This window comes from Eucyclogobius newberryi, unplaced genomic scaffold (assembly GCF_026437365.1).
Source record: "Eucyclogobius newberryi isolate DKJ021-1_F unplaced genomic scaffold, fEucNew1.0.hap1 SCAF_77, whole genome shotgun sequence".
NCBI classification, from domain to species: Eukaryota; Metazoa; Chordata; class Actinopteri; order Gobiiformes; family Gobiidae; genus Eucyclogobius; species Eucyclogobius newberryi.
Window position 1 is genome coordinate 180,422 of NW_027316467.1, and position 27,975 is coordinate 208,396.

Sequence of the window (27,975 nt, forward strand, 5' to 3'; positions counted from 1 at the left end):
GTTTGTGACGTAAATAAAGTCTCTTGTTTATTCCGTATCATGAGCAGCGTTCTGATTGGCTGCCTCCGCTGCACCTGTTCCGCACGGACCAATCACGTGGCCGCTCGCCCGCTCCAAGATGGCGGCTCGCACGCTCAGTTTCCCGCATCATCCTCTGCGGACGCGGCGCTTTTAACGCTCTTTTCACCGCGACAAACGCGTCTTTTCTGCCGTTCGAAACACATGAGTGTCGAGCGGGCACCGGCGCACCGAGGCTCGCACTCTCCCCTGGCCGCGACACGGACGCCTTTCCCCGCGTGTTCCGGCGCCGTGAACAGCCTGGATGCGCCGCGGTCTGAGGCGGGCTGCGGGATCCGAGCATGGCCACCGAGAACCGGGTCAACTTCTGGAGGAGAAGCGCCAAGGTTCCCGGAAGGTGAGAGCGTTATTCCCGCAATAACCGCGTCATAATCACGTAATAATAACGTAATAACAAGGCTCGGATGAATATGTGTTTATGCCATGACGTGATCAAAGCTGTCAGACGTGTCAATCCAAACTACGTCTTGTGTTTTGAGCAGAATTAAGACGAACGTCTGAGGAATAAAGTCTGGCGGTAATGCAACACTCGGATGCCAACCGCCATAAAACAACAACAACAACAACAACAACATTAAGACGCTTTATTTGACGTCATGAGGTCAAATAAAGTGCATTTTAATAAAGATTCAGGGATCAAATGACAAACAGATGAATATGATAATGATTCTTGTCGTTTTCAGACATAAATTAGACTCAAGTTTTCTTTTCCAGAGTGAAAAAGTGAGAAAAAGTGTGAAATGAGTGAATATTGTAATATCTGTGTCTTTATAACAAACATTTCGAAGTATATTTCAGTATATTTGTGGTAAAAGTCTATATTAAACTTTCGTGGGCTCAACTGTGAGTTTTGGTCCAGTAAAACCTTAAAATCTGGACGTTTCCTTCATCAAAAAGTCGAAGTGTGATTCATAATTTACTGCTAAATAAAAGTAAAATAACATTTGTGTGTAAGTTTTGTGTATTTGAACGTGACAGTTTAATCCCAGTTTCTCCAGTGAATTTGTTCCACTCAAACTTTTGTTCCATTTCATAATTTAGAATGTATTTGTTCCAAAGTCGGCGGTGTAATTACCAACTAATCCGACCGTTAATCAATCATGTTAATTGGAAACGTAACCAACACATTGTCACATGAACTGTTGTTTATCTGAAGTGGAACAAACATAATCCACACGACGCTGAAGAAACGTGAAACATATCAACGTAAATCAGCAATTATTTCAAAATAAAAGACCTTTATTTGTCCCACACTGAGCAGAGAACGGACCAGAAGAAACTTACACTGTGAATGTAAATACACAGTTACAGCAGTATTAGTATTAATATTAATATTAATATTAATATTAATATTAGTATTATTAGTATTATTAGTATCAGTATTATTAGTATCAGTATTAGTAGTATTAGTATTATTATTCAGTCAGTGGTTCAAAATGATACGAACAGCTTGAAAAGATTATTTCGATTGAACATATAGTCTTTTTAAACTCATAAAAATAACTAAATAAATATTCTTCTTGATGGAGAATATTTATGAATAAAGTGCATTATTAGGCCCGAGCGCCACAAGCTGGCAAGAGGCCTATTAATCTCGTAAGGCCGTACGAAGCACGGCTGCGAAATCGGCACGAAATCAAGCGCGAAGCGCTCGCCCACTTCCAAACACTCACTAACGCACTCCTTCACTCATGCACGCCCCGTGCAGACTAATTAGTAGTAGGAAAATGGAACATTACCGTTGTAAACGGGCGAAGCCCGTGCAAAAGTGCGCACTAAACGAGCACTTTACATTGAGATGACGACCGCGAAGCGGTCGTCATCCCCATATAAAGCACTCATTTGTCCTAAGTAGCTCACGAATACGTTCCCCATCTCTTGTATGTTCCGTGCATATAAACATGTAATGCAAAAATGTAACATTATTACTGTATAGAGGGCCAAAAACACAAAGTGGGCGGAGCCCACTCAAAATTATCGAAAGTACCCGTCAGTGACCAGGGACCCACACCATGAGGTAGGAAAGCGCGAGCGCTTTCCGAAAATGTATAGTTTATGATATTTGAAAAATGGGAAACATTGTTTTCGCATCGGAATATTATTCTTTCTTTCTTTCTTTCTTTCTTTCTTCTTCTTCTCGGGACCAACCCCCCTATTTTTCACCCAGTGAACATTGACGAAAAGTCACAAAAATTTGCACACCTCTAAAAATCGTGCCTCTCTACATTCTGGCTATTTCCCTTTTCTAAAATAAAAAAAATTGGCGCGTCAGCGCCACCAAATGTACCAAAAATGCATTGAGAGATGGGAAATGACCCAAAAAAAATCTGATCGTAGAATCATGAAATTTGGCGCAGAGGTAGATGGTGACAAGAGAAGTAAAAAATATTATTACGGCAACGCCGTCCGCCCAACCAAATGTCGGCCATATTGCTTCAAAAATGCCTAAGCATGACTCGTACTTTTACAAACTCCCCCTCAGGGCGTTGGCTCAAAAAGCTGAAATTTGGTGAAAATGCTACTGAGGAGTGGGACATCAAAAGTTATCCAAATGACATTGACCCTGTCACGGTCTCTGTGCGGCGAAGCCGCAAACTTTAGCAAGAATTTCAGAAATCTCCCAAATTTAACATTTCTGCCGTTTGCGCAGATAAAGTCCGAATTGCGTCAAATTAGAATCAGTTGTTAAACTCTTTGCCCTAAACCTACTTGAAGTGAAATAAATTAATTTGGAGCCACAGCGCCCCCTACAGAGTTTATATGGAGGTTAAATGTTTAGTTTTGCGAAATTATATGAAATTTGACACACAACTCAATTTTAGCCCCATCAAAAAAGTCAATGAGACCCATGTCATAATTGTTATGGCGTTGCCGTAGCGATGACCGAAACCTTCCATGTTATTCCAATGGGGAAATCGCCAGAACATGTTTACACTTTAGACTTTCACGAACTCCTCTTAGGGCGTTAGACATATTAACCTGAAATTTGGTGAGACTCATCTTCAGGACCATCAAAAGTTATCCACATTTTTATTCAAAGAGTCACGGTGTCTGTGCGGCAAAGCTGCACATTTTACCAAGAATTCAAAATAAAATGTCTTTTTGATGTTAAAACAAAGGGGAGATGATGTGACAGCGTCACAGATTCAGCAGTAGATGTAATAAAAGGACAATTGGGGCGCGTTAGCGCCCCCTCCTCTTGCGGCGCGGCGGCGGCGTGGCGAGGGCCGATCATTGCAGCTTGCGGCTATATTAGAAGATATTGTTTATTCCTTAGAGACTTTAGTGTTAGATAAGATGTGACAGATATTGTGACAGTTTGTGTGTCGTTCTCGTCATGGATGTGTAACCTGAGCTCAGGGCGTGGCCCAGAGGCGTGTCTCCGTCTGAACAAACACATCTGAACAAAAGTCTGTCCCTGGCCACCGCACGAGTCTGTGGTGGAGGCGTCTGTGGTGGAGGCGTCTGTGGTGGAGGCGTCTGTGGTGGAGGCGTCTGTGGTGGAGGCGTCTGTGGTGGAGGCGTCTGTGGTGGAGGCGTCTGTGGTGGAGGCGTCTGTGGCGTCTGTGGCGTCTGTGGCGTCTGTGGTGGAGGCGTCTGCAGGCTGAGAAATAGATTTTCAAAGTTAGGGGCCAGGGGGGCCCCCTACCTAAAAAAGTTATTGGCCCAGCAATTTCAGGGGCCCACAAGCGCGCGGCATTGCGGCGTCATAAGAACAAGATAAAAGTGTTTTAAACCTGGTCATTTGCATGTACAACAATGTAAAGTACTTTTATCTGTTATTTGACATGAAGAGCACAAATACTGCATCACATAAACCAGAGATCATGATGTTTAAAACTATTTAATTCAATATTATCATGTTTCTTAGATACAAAATAAATACTGTTTACAACATCTGACACAAGGAGATCTTGTGGAATATATCAAATCACAGCCTACAAAATAAACTATAACATATATACATTGCCCCGATGCTAACAACTCCAAAGGGGGCGGGGCCCTTGGGGCCCTTGGATACTTCCACATTGACATTGTCCCTAATGTGCAAAATTACAGCTTTTGTTGCAAACAACTTTAAAAAGACTGAATTGGTGGACTGAGGAGAGATTGACGCCGCTGACCTAGAGATCACTTTTGGGGCAAAATTCAATCGAACACGACCGAACGCAGCGGCCAATCAGATGCCCGCTTTCATCGAAATTAGATCACTGACACTGCTCGGCCAATGAGAAGCGAGAAGACTGCGAAGTGGGCATGTCTCAAAACGAAACTTAAGCCATGAAAATGCCCCAAATATGGACAAATTACTAGTTAAATCTTGTTTTTTTTTTCGAGGAATTTCGATGCAGGGGCCCGGGGCCCCTCCTAATTCAAACCGCGGGTCCGCCGGAGATTTGACTGCTTACGGGCCCCGGCCCCCCGTCTATTTCGCGGCCTGGCCTGTTGTGGAGGCGACGACGGGACCAGAGATGAGAACGAGCAGCATTTATGATTTTAACCTTAACCCAATCATTTATTCTTTATGGACTTTTTACTGTAATAACTTTGCTTAAAATGTATTTTGTATTTTTTATACGGTGCATTTACACCAGCACCGGGTCAGTGTTTAAATGTCCAGATGACTCTAAACACGCGTGTGGTCAGACACACTCAGGCGCGGCATCGCCAAGACCCTCGCGATACGATACGTATCCCGATACAGGGTCACGATACGATACGTATCCCGGTACAGGGTCACGATACGATACGTATCCCGGTACAGGGTCACGATACGATACGTATCCCGGTACAGGGTCACGATACGATACGTATCCCGGTACAGGGTCACGATACGATACGTATCCCGGTACAGGGTCACGATACGATACGTATCCCGATACAGGGTCACGATACGATACGTATCCCGGTACAGGGTCACGATACGATACGTATCCCGATACAGGGTCACGATACGATACGTATCCCGGTACAGGGTCACGATACGATACGTATCCCTGTACAGGGTCACGATACGATACGTATCCCGGTACAGGGTCACGATACGATACGTATCCCGGTACAGGGTCACGATACGATAAGTCTGTTTGGATGAGATGGTTCTATGGCATCTTTCAGGTGGGAGGGGCCATGTCAGGAGGAGGAGTTTAAATGTGATTCTAAAGTGGACAGGAGCCAGTGAAGAGACTCCAGCACCGGCGTCATGTGCTACCTTCTTTTAGTCTGATCGCTCTGATCAGGTTCATTGATAAATACAGCTGAGTGTCGTCTGCAGAGCAGTGGCAGTTAATGCCATGTGACCTGATCATGTGACCTAACGGCAGCATGTAAAGAGGAAACAGAACTGGACCCAGTACTGACCCCTGAGGCACAACATAAGTTACTTTAGAGCAAGGGGAGGAGTTCTGGTTTATATAAACAAACTGGTACATATCAGATAAATAGGATGTAAAGCAGCTGAGGGCGGGGCCTCTGAGGGCGGGGCCTCTGACACCTACATCACATTCTAACTCTGCAGTAGAATGTTGTGGTTGATGGTCAAACACTGAGGTCAGAACCAGGAGTGAGACCAGTCCATCTGTGGTGGGCTCTGGACCCTGCTGTGGTGGGCTCTGGACCCTGCTGTGGTGGGCTCTGAACCCTGCTGTGGTGGGCTCTGGACCCTGCTGTGGTGGGCTCTGGACCCTGCTGTGGTGGGCTCTGTCCTGTAGGGGGCGACAAAGCTTTTTTACTACAACTTTTTCAAGGACTTTAGAGACAAAGGGCAGATTATAAACAGGTCTGTAGTTTAACAATAGGTCGGGATCGAGGTTTAATGACGTCGTGTTTGAAGGACGTGGAACATAAACACTTATCAGGTCCACAGCTCCTCCTCGTTTAAAGCCTATGGGCCACACAATTATTATTAATTTTTTTTAAATAAAAAAATATCGATACTGTGACTCAGTATCGATACGGACTCCGTGACGATATATCTCCGTATCGATATTATGAACACAACCCTAAGACGCACTGGGACTTTCTTTCTCTCCACGACTGTTGCACGTTTGAACTGTTGGTGCGACGTTTGTGCGACGTTTGTGTGACGTTTATGCCACGTTTGTGTGACGTTTGTGCCACGTTTGTATGACGTTTGTGCCACGTTCGTGTGACGTTTGTGCCACGTTTGTGAGACGTTTGTGTGACGTTTGTGTGACGTTTGTTTGACGTTTGTGTGACGTTTGTGCCACGATTGTGCCACGTTTGTGTGACGTTTGTGTGACGTTTGTGCCACGTTTGAGTTATGTTTGTGCCACGTTTGTGCCACGTTTGTGTGACGTTTGTGCCACGTTTGTGTGACGTTTGTGCCACGTTTGTGTGACGTTTGTGCCACGTTTGTGTGACGTTTGTGCCACGTTTGTGTGATGTTTGTGCCACGTGTGTGACGTTTGTGCCACGTTTGTGCCACGTTTGTATGACGTTCGTGTGACGTTTGTGCCACGTTCGTGTGACGTTTGTGCCACGTTCGTGTGACGTTTGTGCCACGTTTGTGCCACGTTTGTGAGACGTTTGTGTGACGTTTGTGTGACGTTTGTTTGACGTTTGTGTGACGTTTGTGCCACGATTGTGCCACGTTTGTGTGACGTTTGTGCCACGTTTGTGCCACGTTTGTGAGACGTTTGTGTGACGTTTGTGTGACGTTTGTTTGACGTTTGTGTGACGTTTGTGCCACGATTGTGCCACGTTTGTGTGACGTTTGTGCCACGATTGTGCCACGTTTGTGTGACGTTTGTGTGACGTTTGTGCCACGTTTGAGTTATGTTTGTGCCACGTTTGTGCCACGTTTGTGTGACGTTTGTGCCACGTTTGTGTGACGTTTGTGCCACGTTTGTGTGACGTTTGTGCCACGTTTGTGTGACGTTTGTGCCACGTTTGTGTGATGTTTGTGCCACGTTTGTGTGACGTTTATGTGACGTTTGTGCAGTGTTCAGCCCGTGTACGGAGCACAGCACCCGCCGCTCGACCCAAAGCTCAGACGCACGTGAGTCGCCCTGGAAACGCCGCGTCAGCCCCGCCCTTTTCTTCAGCCCCGCCCTTTTCTTCACCTGCATTGATTCTGTTTAATTTATCTCAACATTTGCACGAAAAACCGACTTGTTTGTTTTATTTGACCTTTTTTTTTTAAATAAGTTTGACTTTTTACATTTTCACCATGACTCGTTAGGGCTGCAACTCCTCAAATTGTGATTATTACTGAACATTGAGTCATTTTAATTACATTTTAATCAATTAAAGCTGTAAATATGTGAAGAAGCAGAGAATATTTATGAATAAAGTTTATTATTGATGACAATTCAAACGGATTATTCTCTGTTTCACATTTAGAGTTAATCTTCTTTGGTCCAGACAAACATGTTGCAGCCCTAGACTTTATTAAAGGTGCGGTTTTCTGTGTTTTTGTGCCGTGTAATGCCACACTGTGGAACTTTCATCTCCATGGAGACCGGCAGGTGGCTAAACCTCCAACAGAAAAATAACATGACGCACCTTTAAATTCATGTTCAATATGTAACTGTTTTTGTGCTGATTTGAACCATCTTTTGTTGTATTTTCCCCTTTAAATGTTCATTTCCGTCTCGTTTGCTCGTTAAGTTTGGCTTGTTTTAATGATCATGTCACGTGGGCGTCGTCCACACGTGACACGCCCTGACGTGACACGCCCTGACATGCCGTGTGATCTGTGTGCAGATATCTGAAGGAATCCAAGCTGAATCTGAACAGTCTGAAGACGAAGAAGGCCTCGAGTTTCCACGAGTTCGCCCGAAGCACCAGCGACGCCTGGGACATCGAGGACGAGGAGGACGAGGAGGCGGGGCCTCCTGCCATGCCGTCACTGTGCGCTCAGAGCCAGGTGTGTGTTCAGGTGTGTGTTCAGGTCCTGTCTGTGTTCAGGTGTGTGTTCAGGTCCTGTCTGTGTTCAGGTGTGTGTTCAGGTCTGTCAGTGTTCAGGTCCTGTCTGTGTTCAGGTGTGTGTTCAGGTGTGTCAGTGTTCAGGTCCTGTCTGTGTTCAGGTGTGTGTTCAGGTCCTGTCTGTGTTCAGGTCCTGTCTGTGTTCAGGTGTGTGTTCAGGTCCTGTCTGTGTTCAGGTCCTGTCTGTGTTCAGGTGTGTGTTCAGGTCCTGTCTGTGTTCAGGTGTGTGTTCAGGTCTGTCAGTGTTCAGGTCCTGTCTGTGTTCAGGTCCTGTCTGTGTTCAGGTGTGTGTTCAGGTCCTGTCTGTGTTCAGGTCCTGTCTGTGTTCAGGTGTGTGTTCAGGTCCTGTCTGTGTTCAGGTGTGTGTTCAGGTCTGTCAGTGTTCAGGTCCTGTCTGTGTTCAGGTGTGTGTCCAGGTCCTGTCTGTGTTCAGGTCCTGTCTGTGTTCAGGTGTGTGTTCAGGTCCTGTCTGTGTTCAGGTCCTGTCTGTGTTCAGGTGTGTGTTCAGGTCCTGTCTGTGTTCAGGTGTGTGTTCAGGTCTGTCAGTGTTCAGGTCCTGTCTGTGTTCAGGTGTGTGTCCAGGTCCTGTCTGTGTTCAGGTCCTGTCTGTGTTCAGGTGTGTGTTCAGGTATGTCTGTGTTCAGGTCCTGTCTGTGTTCAGGTGTGTGTTCAGGTATGTGTTCAGGTCCTGTCTGTGTTCAGGCGTGTGTTCAGGTGTGTGTGTGTTCATGTCCGTGTTCATGTCTGTGTTCAGGTCCTGTGTGTTCAGGTGTGTGTGTGTGTGTTCAGGTGTGTGTGTGTTCAGGTCCTGTCTGTGTTCAGGTGTGTGTTCAGGTCCTGTCTGTTCAGGTGTGTGTTCAGGTCCGTGTTCAGGTGTGTGTTCAGGTCCGTGTTCAAGTGTGTGTTCAGGTCCTTGTGTCTGTGTTCAGGTGTGTGTTCAGGTCCGTGTTCAGGTCTGTGTTCAGGTCCGTGTTCAGGTCTGTGTTCAAGTGTGTGTTCAGGTCCGTGTTCAGGTCTGTGTTCAGGTGTGTGTTCAGGTCCGTGTTCAGTGTGTGTTCAGGTCCTTGTGTCTGTGTTCAGGTCCGTGTTCAGGTCCGTGTTCAAGTGTGTGTTCAGGTCCTTGTGTCTGTGTTCAGGTGTGTGTTCAGGTCCGTGTTCAGGTCTGTGTTCAAGTGTGTGTTCAGGTCCTTGTGTCTGTGTTCAGGTGTGTGTTCAGGTCCGTGTTCAGGTCCGTGTTCAAGTGTGTGTTCAGGTCCTTGTGTCTGTGTTCAGGTGTGTGTTCAGGTCCGTGTTCAGGTCTGTGTTCAAGTGTGTGTTCAGGTCCTTGTGTCTGTGTTCAGGTGTGTGTTCAGGTCCGTGTTCAGGTCTGTGTTCAAGTGTGTGTTCAGGTCCTTGTGTCTGTGTTCAGGTGTGTGTTCAGGTCCGTGTTCAGGTCTGTGTTCAAGTGTGTGTTCAGGTCCTTGTGTCTGTGTTCAGGTGTGTGTTCAGGTCCGTGTTCAGGTCTGTGTTCAAGTGTGTGTTCAGCTTCTTGTGTCTGTGTTCAGGCTCGGAGCAGCTCGACGGTCTCATCGCTGCCGCAGAGCGTTTCTCCTGAAGACGACGATGTGGTTTACAACGGGACCATCAGTGACAGCGACCTGCAGGACTCAGGTACTCACAACCTGCAGGACTCAGGTACTCACGACCTGCAGGACTCAGGTACTCATGACCTGCAGGACTCAGGTACTCATGACCTGCAGGACTGTACTCACGACCTGCAGGACTCGGGTACTCACGACCTGCAGGACTCGGGTACTCATGACCTGCAGGACTCGGGTACTCATGACCTGCAGGACTCGGGTACTCATGACCTGCAGGACTCGGGTACTCACGACCTGCAGGACTCGGGTACTCACGACCTGCAGGACTCGGGTACTCACCACCTGCAGGACTCGGGTACTCACGACCTGCAGGACTCGGGTATTCACGACCTGCAGGACTCGGGTACTCACGACCTACAGGACTCAGGTACTCACGACCTGCAGGACTCAGGTACTCACGACCTGCAGGACTCAGGTACTCATGACCTGCAGGACTCAGGTACTCACGACCTGCAGGACTCAGGTACCTGCAGGACTCAGGTACTCACGACCTACAGGACTCGGGTACTCACGACCTGCAGGACTCGGGTATTCACGACCTGCAGGACTCGGGTACTCACGACCTACAGGACTCGGGTACTCACGACCTGCAGGACTCGGGTACTCACGACCTGCAGGACTCGGGTACTCATGACCTGCAGGACTCGGGTACTCATGACCTGCAGGACTCGGGTACTCATGACCTGCAGGACTCGGGTACTCACGACCTGCAGGACTCGGGTACTCACGACCTGCAGGACTCGGGTACTCACCACCTGCAGGACTCGGGTACTCACGACCTGCAGGACTCGGGTATTCACGACCTGCAGGACTCGGGTACTCACGACCTACAGGACTCAGGTACTCACGACCTGCAGGACTCAGGTACTCACGACCTGCAGGACTCAGGTACTCATGACCTGCAGGACTCAGGTACTCACGACCTGCAGGACTCAGGTACCTGCAGGACTCAGGTACTCACGACCTACAGGACTCAGGTACTCACGACCTACAGGACTCAGGTACTCGGGTGACGACCTGCAGGACTCGGGTACTCGGGTGACGACCTGCAGGACTCGGGTACTCACGACCTGCTGGACTCACGACTTGCAGGACTCAAGTACTCGGGTGACGACCTGCAGGACTTGGGTACTCACGACCTGCAGGACTCAGGTACTCACGACCTGCAGGACTCAGGTACTCGGGTACGACCTGCAGGACTCAGGTACTCGGGTCACGACCTGCAGGACACGGGTACTCGGATCGGTGACTTGCAGGACTCGAGTACTCGGTTCAACGACCTGCAGGACTCGGATACTCGGGTTGGCGACCTGCAGGACTCGGGTACTCGGGTTGGCGACCTGCAGGACTCGGGTACTCGGTTCAGCGACCTGCAGGAATCAGGTACTCGGGTCAGCGACCTGCGGGAATCGGGTACTCGGGTCACGACCTGCAGGACTCCGGTCACGACCTGCAGGACTCGGGTACTCGGGTCACGACCTGCAGGACTCGGGTACTCGGGTCGGCGACCTGCAGGACTCGGGTACTCGGGTCGGCGACCTGCAGGTATCAGGTACTCGGGTTAGCGACCTGCGGGAATCGGGTACTCGGGTCACGACCTGCAGGACTCGGGTACTCGGGTCACGACCTGCAGGACTCGGGTACTCGGTTCGACGACCTGCAGGACACGGGTACTCGGGTCGGTGACTTGCAGGACTCGAGTACTCGGTTCAACGACCTGCAGGACTCGGGTACTCGGGTTGGCGACCTGCAGGACTCGGGTACTCGGGTTGGCGACCTGCAGGACTCGGGTACTCGGGTCAGCGACCTGCAGGAATCAGGTACTCGGGTCAGCGACCTGCGGGAATCGGGTACTCGGGTCACGACCTGCAGGACTCCGGTCACGACCTGCAGGACTCGGGTACTCGGGTCACGACCTGCAGGACTCGGGTACTCGGGTCGGCGACCTGCAGGACTTGGGTACTCGGGTCAGCAACCTGCAGGTATCAGGTACTCGGGTTAGTGACCTGCGGGAATCGGGTACTCGGGTCACGACCTGCAGGACTCGGGTACTCGGGTCACGACCTGCAGGACTCGGGTACTCGGGTCGGCGACCTGCAGGACTTGGGTACTCGGGTCAGCGACCTGCAGGAATCAGGTACTCGGGTCAGCGACCTGCGGGAATTGGGTACTCAGGTCACGACCTGCAGGACTCGGGTACTCGGGTCAGCGACCTGCGGGAATCGGGTACTCAGGTCACGACCTGCAGGACTCGGGTACTCGGGTCACGACCTGCAGGACTCGGGTCAGCGACCTGCGGGAATCGGGTACTCGGGTCACGACCTGCAGGACTCGGGTACTCGGGTCACGACCTGCAGGACTCGGGTCACGACCTGCAGGACTCGGGTACTCGGGTCACGACCTGCAGGACTTGGGTACTCGGGTCGGTGACCTGCAGGACTTGGGTACTCGGGTCAGCGACCTGCAGGAATCAGGTACTCGGGTCAGCAACCTGCGGGAATCGGGTACTCAGGTCACGACCTGCAGGACTCGGGTCGGTGACCTGCAGGACTCGGGTACTCGGGTCGGTAACCTGCAGGACCTCAGGTGTCATGTTTTCAGATGTTCTTTGTGCTCCTTCAGGTCCAGAGCGCCCCTCGCCCCCGAGGCCGTTGCCGTGCCGACCAATCATTCCTCTCGTCGCTCGGATCTCGGACCAGAACTCGTCCGGAGCTCCGCCCATGACGGTCCGCGAGAAGAGCCGCCTCGACAAGTTCAGAACGCTGCTGTGTGCGGCCAACACCGAGCTGGGTACGACACGCCAGAGAGCGCCCCCTGCAGGTCACTGTGAGAGCGCCCCCTGCAGGTCACTGTGAGAGAGCGCCCCTGCAGGTCACTGTGAGAGAGCGCCCCCTGCAGGTCACTGTGAGAGAGCGCCCCCTGCAGGTCACTGTGAGAGAGCGCCCCCTGCGAGAGCGCCCCTGCAGGTCACTGAGAGAGAGCGCCCCCTGCAGGTCACTGTGAGAGAGCGCCCCCTGCGAGAGCGCCCCTGCAGGTCACTGAGAGAGAGCGCCCCTGCAGGTCACTGAGAGAGAGCGCCCCCTGCAGGTCACTGAGAGAGAGCGCCCCCTGCAGGTCACTGTGAGAGCGCCCCTGCAGGTCACTGTGAGAGAGCGCCCCTGCAAGTCACTGTGAGAGCGCCCCCTGTGAGAGCGCCCCTGCAGGTCACTGTGAGAGCGCCCCTGCAGGTCACTGTGAGAGCGCCCCCTGCAGGTCACTGTGAGAGCGCCCCTGCAGGTCACTGAGAGAGAGCGCCCCCTGCAGGTCACTGTGAGAGCGCCCCTGCAGGTCACTGAGAGAGAGTGCCCACATAAACAAGCCCACATAAACACGCCCACATAAACACGCCCACATAAACACGCCCACATAAACACGCCCACATAAACACGCCCACATAAACAAGCCCACATAAACACGCCACATAAACACGCCCACATAAACACGCCACATAAACACGCCCACATAAACACGCCCACATAAACACGCCACATAAACACGCCCACATAAACAAGCCCACATAAACACGCCACATAAACACGCCCACATAAACACGCCCACATAAACAAGCCCACATAAACACGCCACATAAACACGCCATAAACACGCCCACATAAACACGCCACATAAACACGCCACATAAACACGCCCACATAAACACGCCACATAAACACGCCCACATAAACACGCCCACATAAACACGCCACATAAACACGCCACATAAACACGCCATAAACACGCCCACATGAACACGCCCACACGAACACGCCCACACGAACACGCCCACACATGAACACGCCACATGAACACGCCCACACATAAACAGGCCCACATGAACACGCCCACACGAACACGCCCACACATGAACACGCCCACATGAACACACCCACACGAACACGCCCACACATGAACACGCCCACACATAAACAAGCCCACATGAACACGCCCACACATAAACAGGCCCACATGAACACGCCCACATGAACACGCCACATAAACACGCCACATAAACACGCCATAAACACGCCCACATAAATACGCCCACATAAACACGCCCACACGAACACGCCCACACGAACACGCCCACACGAACACGCCCACACATAAACAGGCCCACATAAACACGCCACATAAACACGCCACATAAACACGCCATAAACACGCCCACATAAATACGCCCACATAAACACGCCCACACGAACACGCCCACACGAACACACCCACACATAAACAGGCCCACATGAACACGCCACATAAACACACCATAAACACGCCCACATAAACACGCCACATAAACACGCCACATAAACACACCACATAAACACGCCATAAACACGCCCACATGAACACGCCCACACGAACACGCCCACACGAACACGCCCACACATGAACACGCCACATGAACACGCCCACACAAACACACCCACACATAAACAGGCCCACATGAACACGCCCACACGAACACGCCCACACATGAACACGCCCACATGAACACACCCACACGAACACACCCACACGAACACGCCCACACATGAACACGCCCACACATAAACAAGCCCACATGAACACGCCCACACATAAACAGGCCCACATGAACACGCCCACATGAACACGCCCACACATAAACACGCCACATAAACACGCCATAAACACGCCACATAAACACGCCATAAACACGCCCACATAAATACGCCCACATAAACACGCCCACACGAACACGCCCACACATGAACACGCCCACACATAAACAGGCCCACATGAACACACCCACACGAACACGCCCACACATGAACACACCCACACGAACACGCCCACACATGAACAGGCCCACATGAACACGCCCACACGAACACGCCCACACATGAACACGCCCACACATAAACAGGCCCACATGAACACGCCCACACATAAACACGCCCACATGAACACGCCCACATGAACACGCCCACACATAAACACACCATAAACACGCCCACATAAACACGCCCACATAAACACGCCCACATAAACACGCCCACACGAACACGCCCACACGAACACGCCCACACGAACACGCCCACACATGAACACGCCCACACATGAACACGCCCACACGAACACGCCCACACGAACACGCCCACACGAACACGCCCACACGAACACGCCCACACGAACACGCCCACACATGAACACGCCCACACATGAACACGCCCACACATGAACACGCCCACACATGAACACGCCCACACGAACACGCCCACACGAACACGCCCACACGAACACGCCCACACGAACACGCCCACACGAACACGCCCACACACGAACACGCCCACACATAAACAGGCCCACGTGAACACGCCCACACATAAACAGGCCCACATGAACACGCCCACATGAACACGCCCACAGTCATTAAAGGACACGATACTTTTGGAATTCTCTAAATGTTGAACTGACTGAAACGTCTCTGTTTTCAGACGAGCTCCGGAAGCACAGCTGGTCAGGGATTCCACGGGAGGTCCGGCCGGTCACCTGGAGACTGCTCCTGGTCAGTCTCTCTTCAGCGTCCAGCATCACGCACTTCACCACTGCAATCTCACACTGCCATACACGATACACGATACTCGATACTGCAATCTCACACTGCCATACACGATACACGATACTCGATACTGCAATCTCACACTGCCATACACGATACACGATACTCGATACTGCAATCTCACACTGCCATACACGATACACGATACTCGATACTGCAATCTCACACTGCCATACACGATACACGATACTCGATACTGCAATCTCACACTGCCATACACGATACACGATACTCGATACTGCAATCTCACACTGCCATACACGATACACGATACTGCAATCTCACACTGCCATACACGATACACGATACTCGATACTGCAATCTCACACTGCCATACACGATACACGATACTCAATACTGCAATCTCACACTGCCATACACGATACACGATACTCGATACTGCAATCTCACACTGCCATACACGATACACGATACTCGATACTGCAATCTCACACTGCCATACACGATACACGATACTGCAATCTCACACTGCCATACACGATACACGATACTCGATACTGCAATCTCACACTGCCATACACGATACACAATACTGCAATCTCACACTGCCATACACGATACACGATACTCGATACTGCAATCTCACACTGCCATACACGATACACGATACTCGATACTGCAATCTCACACTGCCATACACGATACACGATACTCGATACTGCAATCTCACACTGCCATACACGATACACGATACACGATACTCGATACTGCAATCTCACACTGCCATACACGATACACGATACTCGATACTGCAATCTCACACTGCCATACACGATACACGATACTGCAATCTCACACTGCCATACACGATACACGATACTCGATACTGCAATCTCACACTGCCATACACGATACACGATACTCGATACTGCAATCTCACACTGCCATACACGATACACGATACTCGATACTGCAATCTCACACTGCCATACACGATACACGATACTGCAATCTCACACTGCCATACACGATACACGATACTCGATACTGCAATCTCACACTGCCATACACGATACACGATACTGCAATCTCACACTGCCATACACGATACACGATACTCGATACTGCAATCTCACACTGCCATACACGATACACGATACTCGATACTGCAATCTCACACTGCCATACACGATACACGATACTCGATACTGCAATCTCACACTGCCATACACGATACACGATACTCGATACTGCAATCTCACACTGCCATACACGATACACGATACTCGATACTGCAATCTCACACTGCCATACACGATACACGATACTCGATACTGCAATCTCACACTGCCATACACGATACACGATACTCGATACTGCAATCTCACACTGCCATATACACGATACACGATACTGCAATCTCACACTGCCATACACGATACACGATACTCGATACTGCAATCTCACACTGCCATACACGATACACGATACTCGATACTGCAATCTCACACTGCCATACACGATACACGATACTCGATACTGCAATCTCACACTGCCATACACGATACACGATACTCGATACTGCAATCTCACACTGCCATACACGATACACGATACTCGATACTGCAATCTCACACTGCCATACACGATACACGATACTCGATACTGCAATCTCACACTGCCATACACGATACACGATACTCGATACTGCAATCTCACACTGCGATACACGATACACAATACACAATACTGCAATCTCATACTACGATACACGATACACAATACTGCAATCTCACACTATGGTACACGATACACAACGAACGATGTAAGATACATATTACGATAAAGGATAGACGGTATACGGTGCACGATGATGGTCTAATAAGTGCTTGGAATAAGTCTCTAGTTTGGAGCAGTTGAAATGGAGCAAAGGATCATGGTCTTTGTAGTTCCTCTCCGAAGCTGAAGGCGGCGCTGCGTGTGCCTTGTTTCCAGGGTTACCTACCGGCGAACAAAGAGCGGCGCGAGCACGTTCTGCAGAGGAAACGTGAGGAGTACTTTGGCTTCATCGAGCAGTATTACGACTCCCGGAGCGAGGAGCCGCACAGAGACACGTACAGACAGGTGAGTGCTGATTGGCTCGTGACCAGGACATGTGACTCGGAGGAAGAGCATGTCTTTAGTCGTTTTACCCGTTTCCATAGCATCATGTGATAATGTGTAGAGCTGCAGCGATTAGTGGACTTTAAAACATAATCTAGACTCTACAGACTCTAAAACACATGGAAAGATCTTTTATCACAAAGACCGGGACATTAATGACTCTAAGAAGAATAAATTATCAATAAAACACTCAAAAAGCTTCAGATTTACACCTTTTTAAAAGGTCTGTGACAGATTTTTACCTTACTTTGACTTTATTTGGTGTATTTATACCTGTCGTACATGTAAATGATAGTTTTACACCGATCGAGCAGGTATTTGTGCAGAAAACTTAAAAAAATCTGTGGAAAATGACAGGAAGTGACATCACACCAGGGACACTCATACAGGAAGTGACATCACACCAGGGACACTCATACAGGAAGTGACATCACACCAGGGACACTCATACAGGAAGTGACATCACACCAGGGACACTCAAACAGGAAGTTAATTCAACAAAATAAAGTCGCTCATATAATTTTTATTTGTCAAATAAAAAAAATATTATGGCATTAGATGAGTTTTGGCCCAGTTTTTGCTGGGTAATTCCCTAGTGTGATGTCATCAATTACAAACAGGAAGTGATATTATAAACCTAAAAACGTGCTATTCTGGGATAATGTTTTATCATTTTAAGCAAAATTCAGTTTGTGTAATTATGTTTATTTTGTCCTGAGTTCTTCACGTTGTTGTTGCCAGATTCACATCGACATCCCACGGACCAACCCCCTGATCCCTCTGTTCCAGCAGCCGGCCGTGCAAGAGGTACAAGAGTACTCCACGCGTATTCAAGAGTGTTCCACGCGTATTCAAGAGTGTTCCACGCGTATTCAAGAGTATTCCACGCGTATTCAAGAGTATTCCACGCGTATTCAAGAGTATTCCACGCGTATTCAAGAGTATTTAAGAGTATTCCACGCGTATTCAAGAGTATTCCACGCATATTCAAGAGTATTTCACGCGTCTCCAAGAGTATTTCACGCGTATTGTAGAGTATTTCACGCGTATTGTAGAGTATTTCACGCGTATTGTAGAGTATTTCACGCGTATTCTAGAGTATTTCACGAGTATCCAAGAGTATTTCACACGTATTCTAGAGTATTTCACGCGTCTCCAAGAGTATTTCACGCGTATTGTAGAGTATTTCACGCGTATTGTAGAGTATTTCACGCGTATTCTAGAGTATTTCACGAGTATCCAAGAGTATTTCACACGTATTCTAGAGTATTTCACGCGTCTCCAAGAGTATTTCACGCGTATTGTAGAGTATTTCACGCGTATTGTAGAGTATTTCACGCGTATTCTAGAGTATTTCACGAGTATCCAAGAGTATTTCACACGTATTCTAGAGTATTTCACGAGTATCCAAGAGTATTTCACACGTATTCTAGAGCTAAATATACATTCCAAAGTCACGTTTCCTTTTTATGAAGTTCTGTTTTTCTTGGAGGAAGTGAAGGATGAAAGAGGAAGTAAAAGAGGAAGCGAAAGAGGAAGTGTGCGTGGCTCTGTCTGCGGGTCATTCGAACGATCAGATTGTGTTTATATTCTGAGGTAAAAGTGCCTGATAAACTCTGGACTAACACGTGTCCAAACGGCCGCGCAGGTGTTCGAGCGGATCCTGTTCATCTGGGCCATTCGCCACCCGGCGTCCGGGTACGTGCAGGGCATCAACGACCTGGTCACGCCCTTCTTCGTGGTGTTCCTGTCCGAGTTCGTGGGTGAGTCGATGCGGCGCTCGGAGAACACGTCCGCTCGCTCCGTTTGTGTTTTCAACAGTCGACGCAACGAGAAATGGCGAAAGCGTAAAGCGCCCCCTACAGGTCGAATGACTGAACTAAAATGTAGTGAAGATAGAGTATAAGTCAAAAAATGCATAATAGAGAAGAAAAAAACATATTCAAGTGGCACTGGAGTATGAAATGCAGTTACAAGTGTGATAACAAATAATATCCCATATAAGTCGCTCCAGAGTATAAGTATATAAGTATAAATATAAGTATAAGTCGCACCTCGGCCAAAACTATGTCAAAATGTGCTTATAGTAAAATACGGTAAATATATTTAGAATTTTTGCTAAAAATGATAAACATTTCATTCCAGAATAGCAAATGTTTTAGTTTTATAATTTCACTTCCTGTTTGTAATTGATGACATCACACTAGTTAATTACCCAGAAAACACTGGGCCAAAACTCATCTAATGTCACTATTACACCAAATAAAGTCAAAATTAGACAATCGTAAAAACCTGTCATGGGCCCTTTAATGTGACAATCATGGGCCCTTTAATGTGACAGTCATGGGCCCTTTAATGTGACAGTCATGGGCCCTTTAATGTGACAGTCATGGGCCCTTTAATGTGACAGTCATGGGCCCTTTAATGTGACAGTCATGGGCCCTTTAATGTGACAATCATGGGCCCTTTAAGGTGACAGTCATGGGCCCTTTAATGTGACAGTCATGGGCCCTTTAATGTGACAGTCATGGGCCCTTTAATGTGACAGTCATGGGCCCTTTAATGTGACAATCATGGGCCCTTTAAGGTGACAGTCATGGGCCCTTTAATGTGACAGTCGTGGGCCCTTTTAATGTGACAGTCGTGGGCCCTTTAATGTGACAGTCGTGGGCCCTTTAATGTGACAATCATGGGCCCTTTAATGTGACAATCATGGGCCCTTTAATGTGACAATCATGGGCCCTTTAATGTGACAATCGTGGGCCCTTTAATGTGACAGTCGTGGGCCCTTTAATGTGACAATCATGGGCCCTTTAATGTGACAGTCATGGGCCCTTTAATGTGACAGTCATGGGCCCTTTAATGTGACAGTCATGGGCCCTTTAATGTGACAGTCATGGGCCCTTTAATGTGACAGTCATGGGCCCTTTAATGTGACAGTCGTGGGCCCTTTTAATGTGACAGTCGTGGGCCCTTTAATGTGACAGTCGTGGGCCCTTTAATGTGACAATCATGGGCCCTTTAATGTGACAATCATGGGCCCTTTAATGTGACAATCATGGGCCCTTTAATGTGACAATCGTGGGCCCTTTAATGTGACAGTCGTGGGCCCTTTAATGTGACAATCATGGGCCCTTTAATGTGACAGTCATGGGCCCTTTAATGTGACAGTCATGGGCCCTTTAATGTGACAGTCATGGGCCCTTTAATGTGACAGTCACGGGCCCTTTAATGTGACAGTCACGGGCCCTTTAATGTGACAGTCACGGGCCCTTTAATGTGACAGTCACGGGCCCTTTAATGTGACAATCATGGACCCTTTAATGTGACAGTCACGGGCCCTTTAATCTGACAGTCACGGGCCCTTTAATGTGACAGTCACGGGCCCTTTAATGTGACAATCACGGGCCCTTTAATGTTACAGTCACGGGCCCTTAAAGTGACAATCACGGGCCCTTTAATGTGACAATCATGGGCCCTTTAATGTGACAGTCACGGGCCCTTTAATGTGACAGTCACGGGCCCTGAAAGTGACAATCACGGGCCCTTTAATGTGACAATCACGGGCCCTTTAATGTGACAATCACGGGCCCTTTAATGTGACAGTCATGGGCCCTTTAATGTGACAATCATGGGCCCTTTAATGTGACAATCATGGGCCCTTTAATGTAACAGTCATGGGCCCTTTAATGTGACAATCATGGGCCCTTTAATGTGACAGTCATGGGCCCTTTAATGTGACAATCATGGGCCCTTTAATGTGACAATCATGGGCCCTTTAATGTGACAGTCATGGGCCCTTTAATGTGACAATCATGGGCCCTTTAATGTGACAGTCATGGGCCCTTTAATGTGACAATCATGGGCCCTTTAATGTGACAGTCATGGGCCCTTTAATGTGACAATCATGGGCCCTTTAATGTGACAGTCACGGGCCCTTTAATGTGACAATCATGGGCCCTTTAATGTGACACTCATGGGCCCTTTAATGTGACAGTCATGGGCCCTTTAATGTGACAATCATGGGCCCTTTAATGTGACAGTCATGGGCCCTTTAATGTGACAATCATGGGCCCTTTAATGTGACAATCATGGGCCCTTTAATGTGACAGTCATGGGCCCTTTAATGTGACAAACAGAAGAACCCGTCACATGGTCCTCACGTCCGTATGTAGCTCGTAACTCGATGGCGTGTTTCATCTTCACGTCCGTCCCGTTTGTTCTCGACTGTGATTGAGCGGTCAAGAGAATGACCGCCAGCCTGAGCCTGACCCTGAGCCTGACCCTGAGCCTGACCCTGAGCCTGACCCTGAGCCTGACCCTGAGCCTGAGCCTGACCCTGACCCTGAGCCCGAGCCTGAACCTTTGCTGTGCTTTCAGAGGACGACATGGAGAACTTCGACGTGGCGGCTCTTCCCCTTGAGACGCGGAGGAACATCGAGGCCGACAGCTTCTGGTGCATGAGCAAGTTACTGGACGGGATCCAGGTCTGACACGCCCTTTTATTCTCACACTTCTGCTGCTCAAACGCTCTGGTAGATGCAGCAGGTTTGTACTTGTGGTGGACAGAAGAAGCCTCCTGGAGAAGGTCCTCTGGAAAAGGTCCTCTGGAAGACCTTGTATTCTGGAGAAGGCCCTCTGGAGGAGGGCCTCTGAAGGAGGTCCTCTGGAGAAGGCCCTCTGGAGAAGGCCCTCTGGAGAAGGCCCTCTGGAGGAGGCCCTCTGGAGAAGGCCCTCTGGAGGAGGCCCTCTGGAGAAGGCCCTCTGGAGAAGGCCCTCTGGAGAAGGCCCTCTGGAGGAGGTCCTCTGGAGAAGGTCTTCTGGAGAAGGTCTTCTGGAGGAGGTCTTCTTGATGAGGTCCTCTGGAGAAGGTCCTCTGGAGAAGGTCCTCTGGAGGAGGTCTTCTGGAGGAGGTCCTCTGGATGAGGTCCTCTGGAGGACCTGGAGGGACGTTTCGAGGAGCATGTCTGTGACGTGTGGCTGGTCCGTTGCTTCTGCTGAATCCTCCAGACTCGAACACGACGCTGAAGAAGTCTTTTTGATCTTTTTCAGGACAACTACACTTTCGCTCAGCCGGGAATCCAAAACAAAGTGAAGGCTCTGGAGGAGCTCGTTGGCAGAATCGACGGTTTGTTCTGAGCTTTGTTTCTGTGATCGAACCTCCTCGTGAATATATTCTTCTCCACGTTCTCTTCATAATCATGTTCTCCTCATGTTCTCTTCATAAACATGTTCTCCTCATGTTCTCATGTTCTCCTCATGTTCTCTTCATAATCATGTTCTCCTCATGTTCTCTTCATAAACATGTTCTCCTCATGTTCTCTTCATAATCATGTTCTCCTCATGTTCTCTTCATAATCATGTTCTCTTCATAATCATGTTCTCTTCATAATCATGTTCTCCTCATGTTCTCTTCATAATCATGTTCTCCTCATGTTCTCTTCATAATCATGTTCTCCTCATGTTCTCTTCATAATCATGTTCTCTTCATAAACATGTTCTCCTCATGTTCTCTTCATAATCATGTTCTCCTCATGTTCTCTTCATAATCATGTTCTCCTCATGTTCTCATGTTCTCTTCATAAACATGTTCTCATGTTCTCTTCATAATCATGTTCTCCTCATGTTCTCTTCATAATCATGTTCTCCTCATGTTCTCTTCATAATCATGTTCTCTTCATAAACATGTTCTCCTCATGTTCTCTTCATAATCATGTTCTCTTCATAAACATGTTCTCCTCATGTTCTCTTCATAATCATGTTCTCTTCATAAACATGTTCTCCTCATGTTCTCTTCATAATCATGTTCTCCTCATGTTCTCATGTTCTCTTCATAAACATGTTCTCATGTTCTCTTCATAAACATGTTCTCCTCATGTTCTCCTCATGTTCTCATGTTCTCTTCATAAACATGTTCTCATGTTCTCTTCATAAACATGTTCTCATGTTCTCTTCATAATCATGATCTCATGTTCTCCTCATGTTCTCCTCATGTTCTCCTCATGTTCTCCTCATGTTCTCTTCATAATCATGTTCTCCTCATGTTCTCTTCATAATCATGTTCTCTTCATAAACATGTTCTCCTCATGTTCTCTTCATGTTCTCCTCATGTTCTCTTCATGAACATGTTCTCCTCATGTTCTCTTCATAATCATGTTCTCTTCATAATCATGTTCTCCTCATGTTCTCTTCATAATCATGTTCTCTTCATAAACATGTTCTCTTCATAAACATGTTCTCCTCATGTTCTCCTCATGTTCTCTTCATAAACATGTTCTCTTCATAAACATGTTCTCCTCATGTTCTCTTCATGAACATCTTCTCATGTTCTCATGTTCTCTTCATAATCATGTTCTCCTCATGTTCTCTTCATAATCATGTTCTCCTCATGTTCTCTTCATAATCATGTTCTCCCCATGTTCTCTTCATAATCATGTTCTCCTCATGTTCTCCTCATGTTCTCTTCATAAACATGTTCTCATGTTCTCTTCATAAACATGTTCTCATGTTCTCTTCATAATCATGATCTCATGTTCTCCTCATGTTCTCCTCATGTTCTCCATGTTCTCTTCATAAACATGTTCTCATGTTCTCTTCATAATCATGTTCTCCTCATGTTCTCTTCATAAACATGTTCTCCTCATGTTCTCTTCATGAACATGTTCTCCTCATGTTCTCCTCATGTTCTCCTCATGTTCTCTTCATAAACATGTTCTCTTCATAAACATGTTCTCCTCATGTTCTCTTCATGAACATCTTCTCATGTTCTCATGTTCTCTTCATAATCATGTTCTCCTCATGTTCTCTTCATAATCATGTTCTCCTCATGTTCTCTTCATAATCATGTTCTCCCCATGTTCTCTTCATAAACATGTTCTCATGTTCTCTTCATAATCATGTTCTCCTCATGTTCTCTTCATAATCATGTTCTCTTCATAATCATGTTCTCCTCATGTTCTCTTCATAATCATGTTCTCCCCATGTTCTCTTCATAATCATGTTCTCCTCATGTTCTCTTCATAATCATGTTCTCCTCATGTTCTCTTCATAAACATGTTCTCCTCATGTTCTCTTCATAAACATGTTCTCCTCATGTTCTCCTCATGTTCTCTTCATGAACATGTTCTCCTCATGTTCTCATGTTCTCCTCATGTTCTCTTCATAATCATGTTCTCCTCATGTTCTCTTCATAAACATGTTCTCCTCATGTTCTCATGTTCTCCTCATGTTCTCTTCATAATAATGTTCTCCTCATGTTCTCCATGTTCTCTTCATAAACATGTTCTCATGTTCTCTTCATAAACATGTTCTCCTCATGTTCTCTTCATAAACATGTTCTCCTCATGTTCTCTTCATAAACATGTTCTCCTCATGTTCTCTTCATAATCATGTTTTCCTCATGTTCTCTTCATAATCATGTTCTCCTCATGTTCTCCTCATGTTCTCATGTTCTCCTCATGTTCTCATCATGTTCTCATGTTCTCCTCATGTTCTCCTCATGTTCTCATGTTCTCCTCATGTTCTCATATTCTCATGTTCTCCTCATGTTCTCCTCATGTTCTCATGTTCTCCTCATGTTCTCATGTTCTCATATTCTCATGTTCTCCTCATGTTCTCATATTCTCCTCATGTTCTCCTCATGTTCTCATGTTCTCCTCATGTTCTCATGTTCTCATGTTCTCCTCATGTTCTCATGTTCTCCTCATGTTCTCCTCATGTTCTCCTCATGTTCTCATGTTCTCCTCATGTTCTCATGTTCTTCTCATGTTCTCCTCATGTTCTCATCATGTTCTCATGTTCTCCTCATGTTCTACTCATGTTCTCATGTTCTTCTCATGTTCTCATGTTCTTCTCATGTTCTCATGTTCTCCTCATGTTCTCATGTTCTCCTCATGTTCTCCTCATGTTCTCCTCATGTTCTCATGTTCTCCTCATGTTCTCCTCATGTTCTCATGTTCTCATGTTCTCCTCATGTTCTCATGTTCTCCTCATGTTCTCATGTTCTCCTCATGTTCTCCTCATGTTCTCATGTTCTCCTCATGTTCTCATGTTCTCCTCATGTTCTCCTCATGTTCTCATGTTCTCCTCATGTTCACCTCATGTTCTCATGTTCTCATGTTCTCATGTTCTCATCATGTTCTCATGTTCTCCTCATGTTCTCATGTTCTCCTCATGTTCTCATGTTCTCCTCATGTTCTCCTCATGTTCTCCTCATGTTCTCCTCATGTTCTCATGTTCTTCTCATGTTCTCATGTTCTCCTCATGTTCTCCTCATGTTCTCATGTTCTCCTGCTGCAGAGGAAGTCCACGTTCACTTCCGTCGATACGAAGTGGAGTATTTACAGTTTGCGTTTCGCTGGATGAATAATCTGCTGATGCGAGAACTTCCTCTGCGCTGCACCATCCGCCTCTGGGACACTTACCAGGTAAAACACAGGGGGAACAATGACATCTGTGTGAGGAACAATGACACCCTGAAGATCTGTGTGAGGAACAATGACACTGAAGATCTGTGTGAGGAACAATGACACTCTGAAGATCTGTGTGAGGAACAATGACATCTGTGTGAGGAACAATGACACCCTGAAGATCTGTGTGAGGAACAATGACACCCTGAAGATCTGTGTGAGGAACAATGACACTGAAGATCTGTGTGAGGAACAATGACACTGAAGATCTGTGTGAGGAACAATGACACTGAAGATCTGTGTGAGGAACAATGACACCCTGAAGATCTGTGTGAGGAACAATGACACTCCGAAGATCTGTGTGAGGAACAATGACATGCTGAAGATCTGTGTGAGGAACAATGACACTCTGAAGATCTGTGTGAGGAACAATGACACACTGAAGATCTGTGTGAGGAACAATGACACTCTGAAGATCTGTGTGAGGAACAATGACACACTGAAGATCTGTGTGAGGAACAATGACACTCTGAAGATCTGTGTGAGGAACAATGACACTCTGATAGTACATACATCTGTGAATATTGTTGAAGCTTATGAAACTATGTTCAAGTCGTTAGGATGATCTTCTTTGTGACCCTTGTTGTTGTTTGTGTCCAGGCCGAGTCCGAGGGCTTCTCACACTTCCACTTGTACGTCTGCGCCGCCTTCCTCATCAAATGGCGGAAAGAAATCCTCTCCATCGCAGACTTCCAGGTACAAACCTATGAGAGCGTCCTCCAGGGGGCGTGTCCTCAGACACATGTGAGCGTCCTCCAGGGGGCATGTCCTCCAGGGGGCGTGTCCTCAGACACATGTGAGCGTCCTCCAGGGGGCATGTCCTCCAGGGGGCGTGTCCTCAGACACATGTGAGCGTCCTCCAGGGGGCATGTCCTCCAGGGGGCGTGTCCTCAGACACATGTGAGCGTCCTCCAGGGGGCATGTCCTCCAGGGGGCGTGTCCTCAGACACATGTGAGCGTCCTCCAGGGGGCATGTCCTCCAGGGGGCGTGTCCTCAGACACATGTGAGCGTCCTCCAGGGGGCATGTCCTCCAGGGGGCGTGTCCTCCAGGGGGCGTGTCCTCAGACACATGTGAGCGTCCTCCAGGGGGCATGTCCTCCAGGGGGCGTGTCCTCAGACACATGTGAGCGTCCTCCAGGGGGCATGTCCTCCAGGGGGCGTGTCCTCAGACACATGTGAGCGTCCTCCAGGGGGCATGTCCTCCAGGGGGCGTGTCCTCAGACACATGTGAGCGTCCTCCAGGGGGCATGTCCTCCAGGGGGCGTGTCCTCAGACACATGTGAGCGTCCTCCAGGGGGCATGTCCTCCAGGGGGCGTGTCCTCAGACACATGTGAGCGTCCTCCAGGGGGCATGTCCTCCAGGGGGCGTGTCCTCCAGGGGGCGTGTCCTCAGACACATGTGAGCGTCCTCCAGGGGGCATGTCCTCCAGGGGGCGTGTCCTCCAGGGGGCGTGTCCACAGACACATGTGAGCGTCCTCCAGGGGGCGTGTCCTCCAGGGGGCGTGTCCTCAGACACATGTGAGCGTCCTCCAGGGGGCGTGTCCTCCAGGGGGCGTGTCCTCAGACACATGTGAGCGTCCTCCAGGGGGCGTGTCCTCCAGGGGGCGTGTCCTCAGACACATGTGAGCGTCCTCCAGGGGGCGTGTCCTCCAGGGGGCGTGTCCTCCAGGAGGCGCTGTGATGTCAGAGCGGCTTTAAACATCATAAATCCTTAACTTTGTCTGTTACTTGACCTTGAACGTTTCTCTGACCTTGAGTGTGGGTGTTTCAGGGTCTCCTGATGCTGCTGCAGAACCTTCCCACAATCCACTGGGGCAACGAGGAAGTGGGGCTGCTATTGGCTGAGGCTTACAGACTGAAGTACATGTTTGCAGACGCTCCGAGTCACTACAAGAGATGAACACGTGAAGCACACGTGAAGCACACGAGAAGCCACACGTGAAGCACACGTGAGCCACACGTGAAGCACACGTGTGGCTCACGTGAGCCAAACGTGAAGCACACGTGAGTCACACGTGAAGCACACGTGATGCACACGAGAAGCCACACGTGAAGCACACGTGTGGCTCACGTGAGCCACACGTGAAGCACACGTG

The 27,975-nt window shown here is 48.4% G+C and overlaps 1 protein-coding gene across 2 annotated transcripts; it reads left to right on the plus strand.

Moving 5' to 3' along the window:
• Positions 1-173: 173 nt before the first annotated feature.
• On the plus strand, positions 174-27,805 carry LOC140350628 (TBC1 domain family member 22B-like). 2 transcript variants are annotated; one of them, XM_072436190.1, is made up of 14 exons: positions 174-415; positions 7,043-7,099; positions 7,807-7,969; positions 9,573-9,678; positions 12,291-12,458; positions 15,161-15,231; positions 17,242-17,370; positions 18,151-18,216; positions 19,058-19,172; positions 21,790-21,896; positions 22,462-22,537; positions 25,708-25,835; positions 26,478-26,573; positions 27,651-27,805. In XM_072436190.1, exons 1-14 carry the CDS (start codon positions 360-362, stop codon positions 27,777-27,779), a joined length of 1,467 nt encoding a protein of 488 aa, XP_072292291.1. In that variant the 5' UTR covers positions 174-359; the 3' UTR covers positions 27,780-27,805. The 2 variants fall into 2 exon arrangements, with proteins under 2 accessions (XP_072292291.1, XP_072292292.1); XM_072436191.1 differs by lacking the exon at positions 7,043-7,099 and having other exon boundaries at positions 179-415; positions 27,651-27,804.
• Positions 27,806-27,975: the final 170 nt, after the last annotated feature.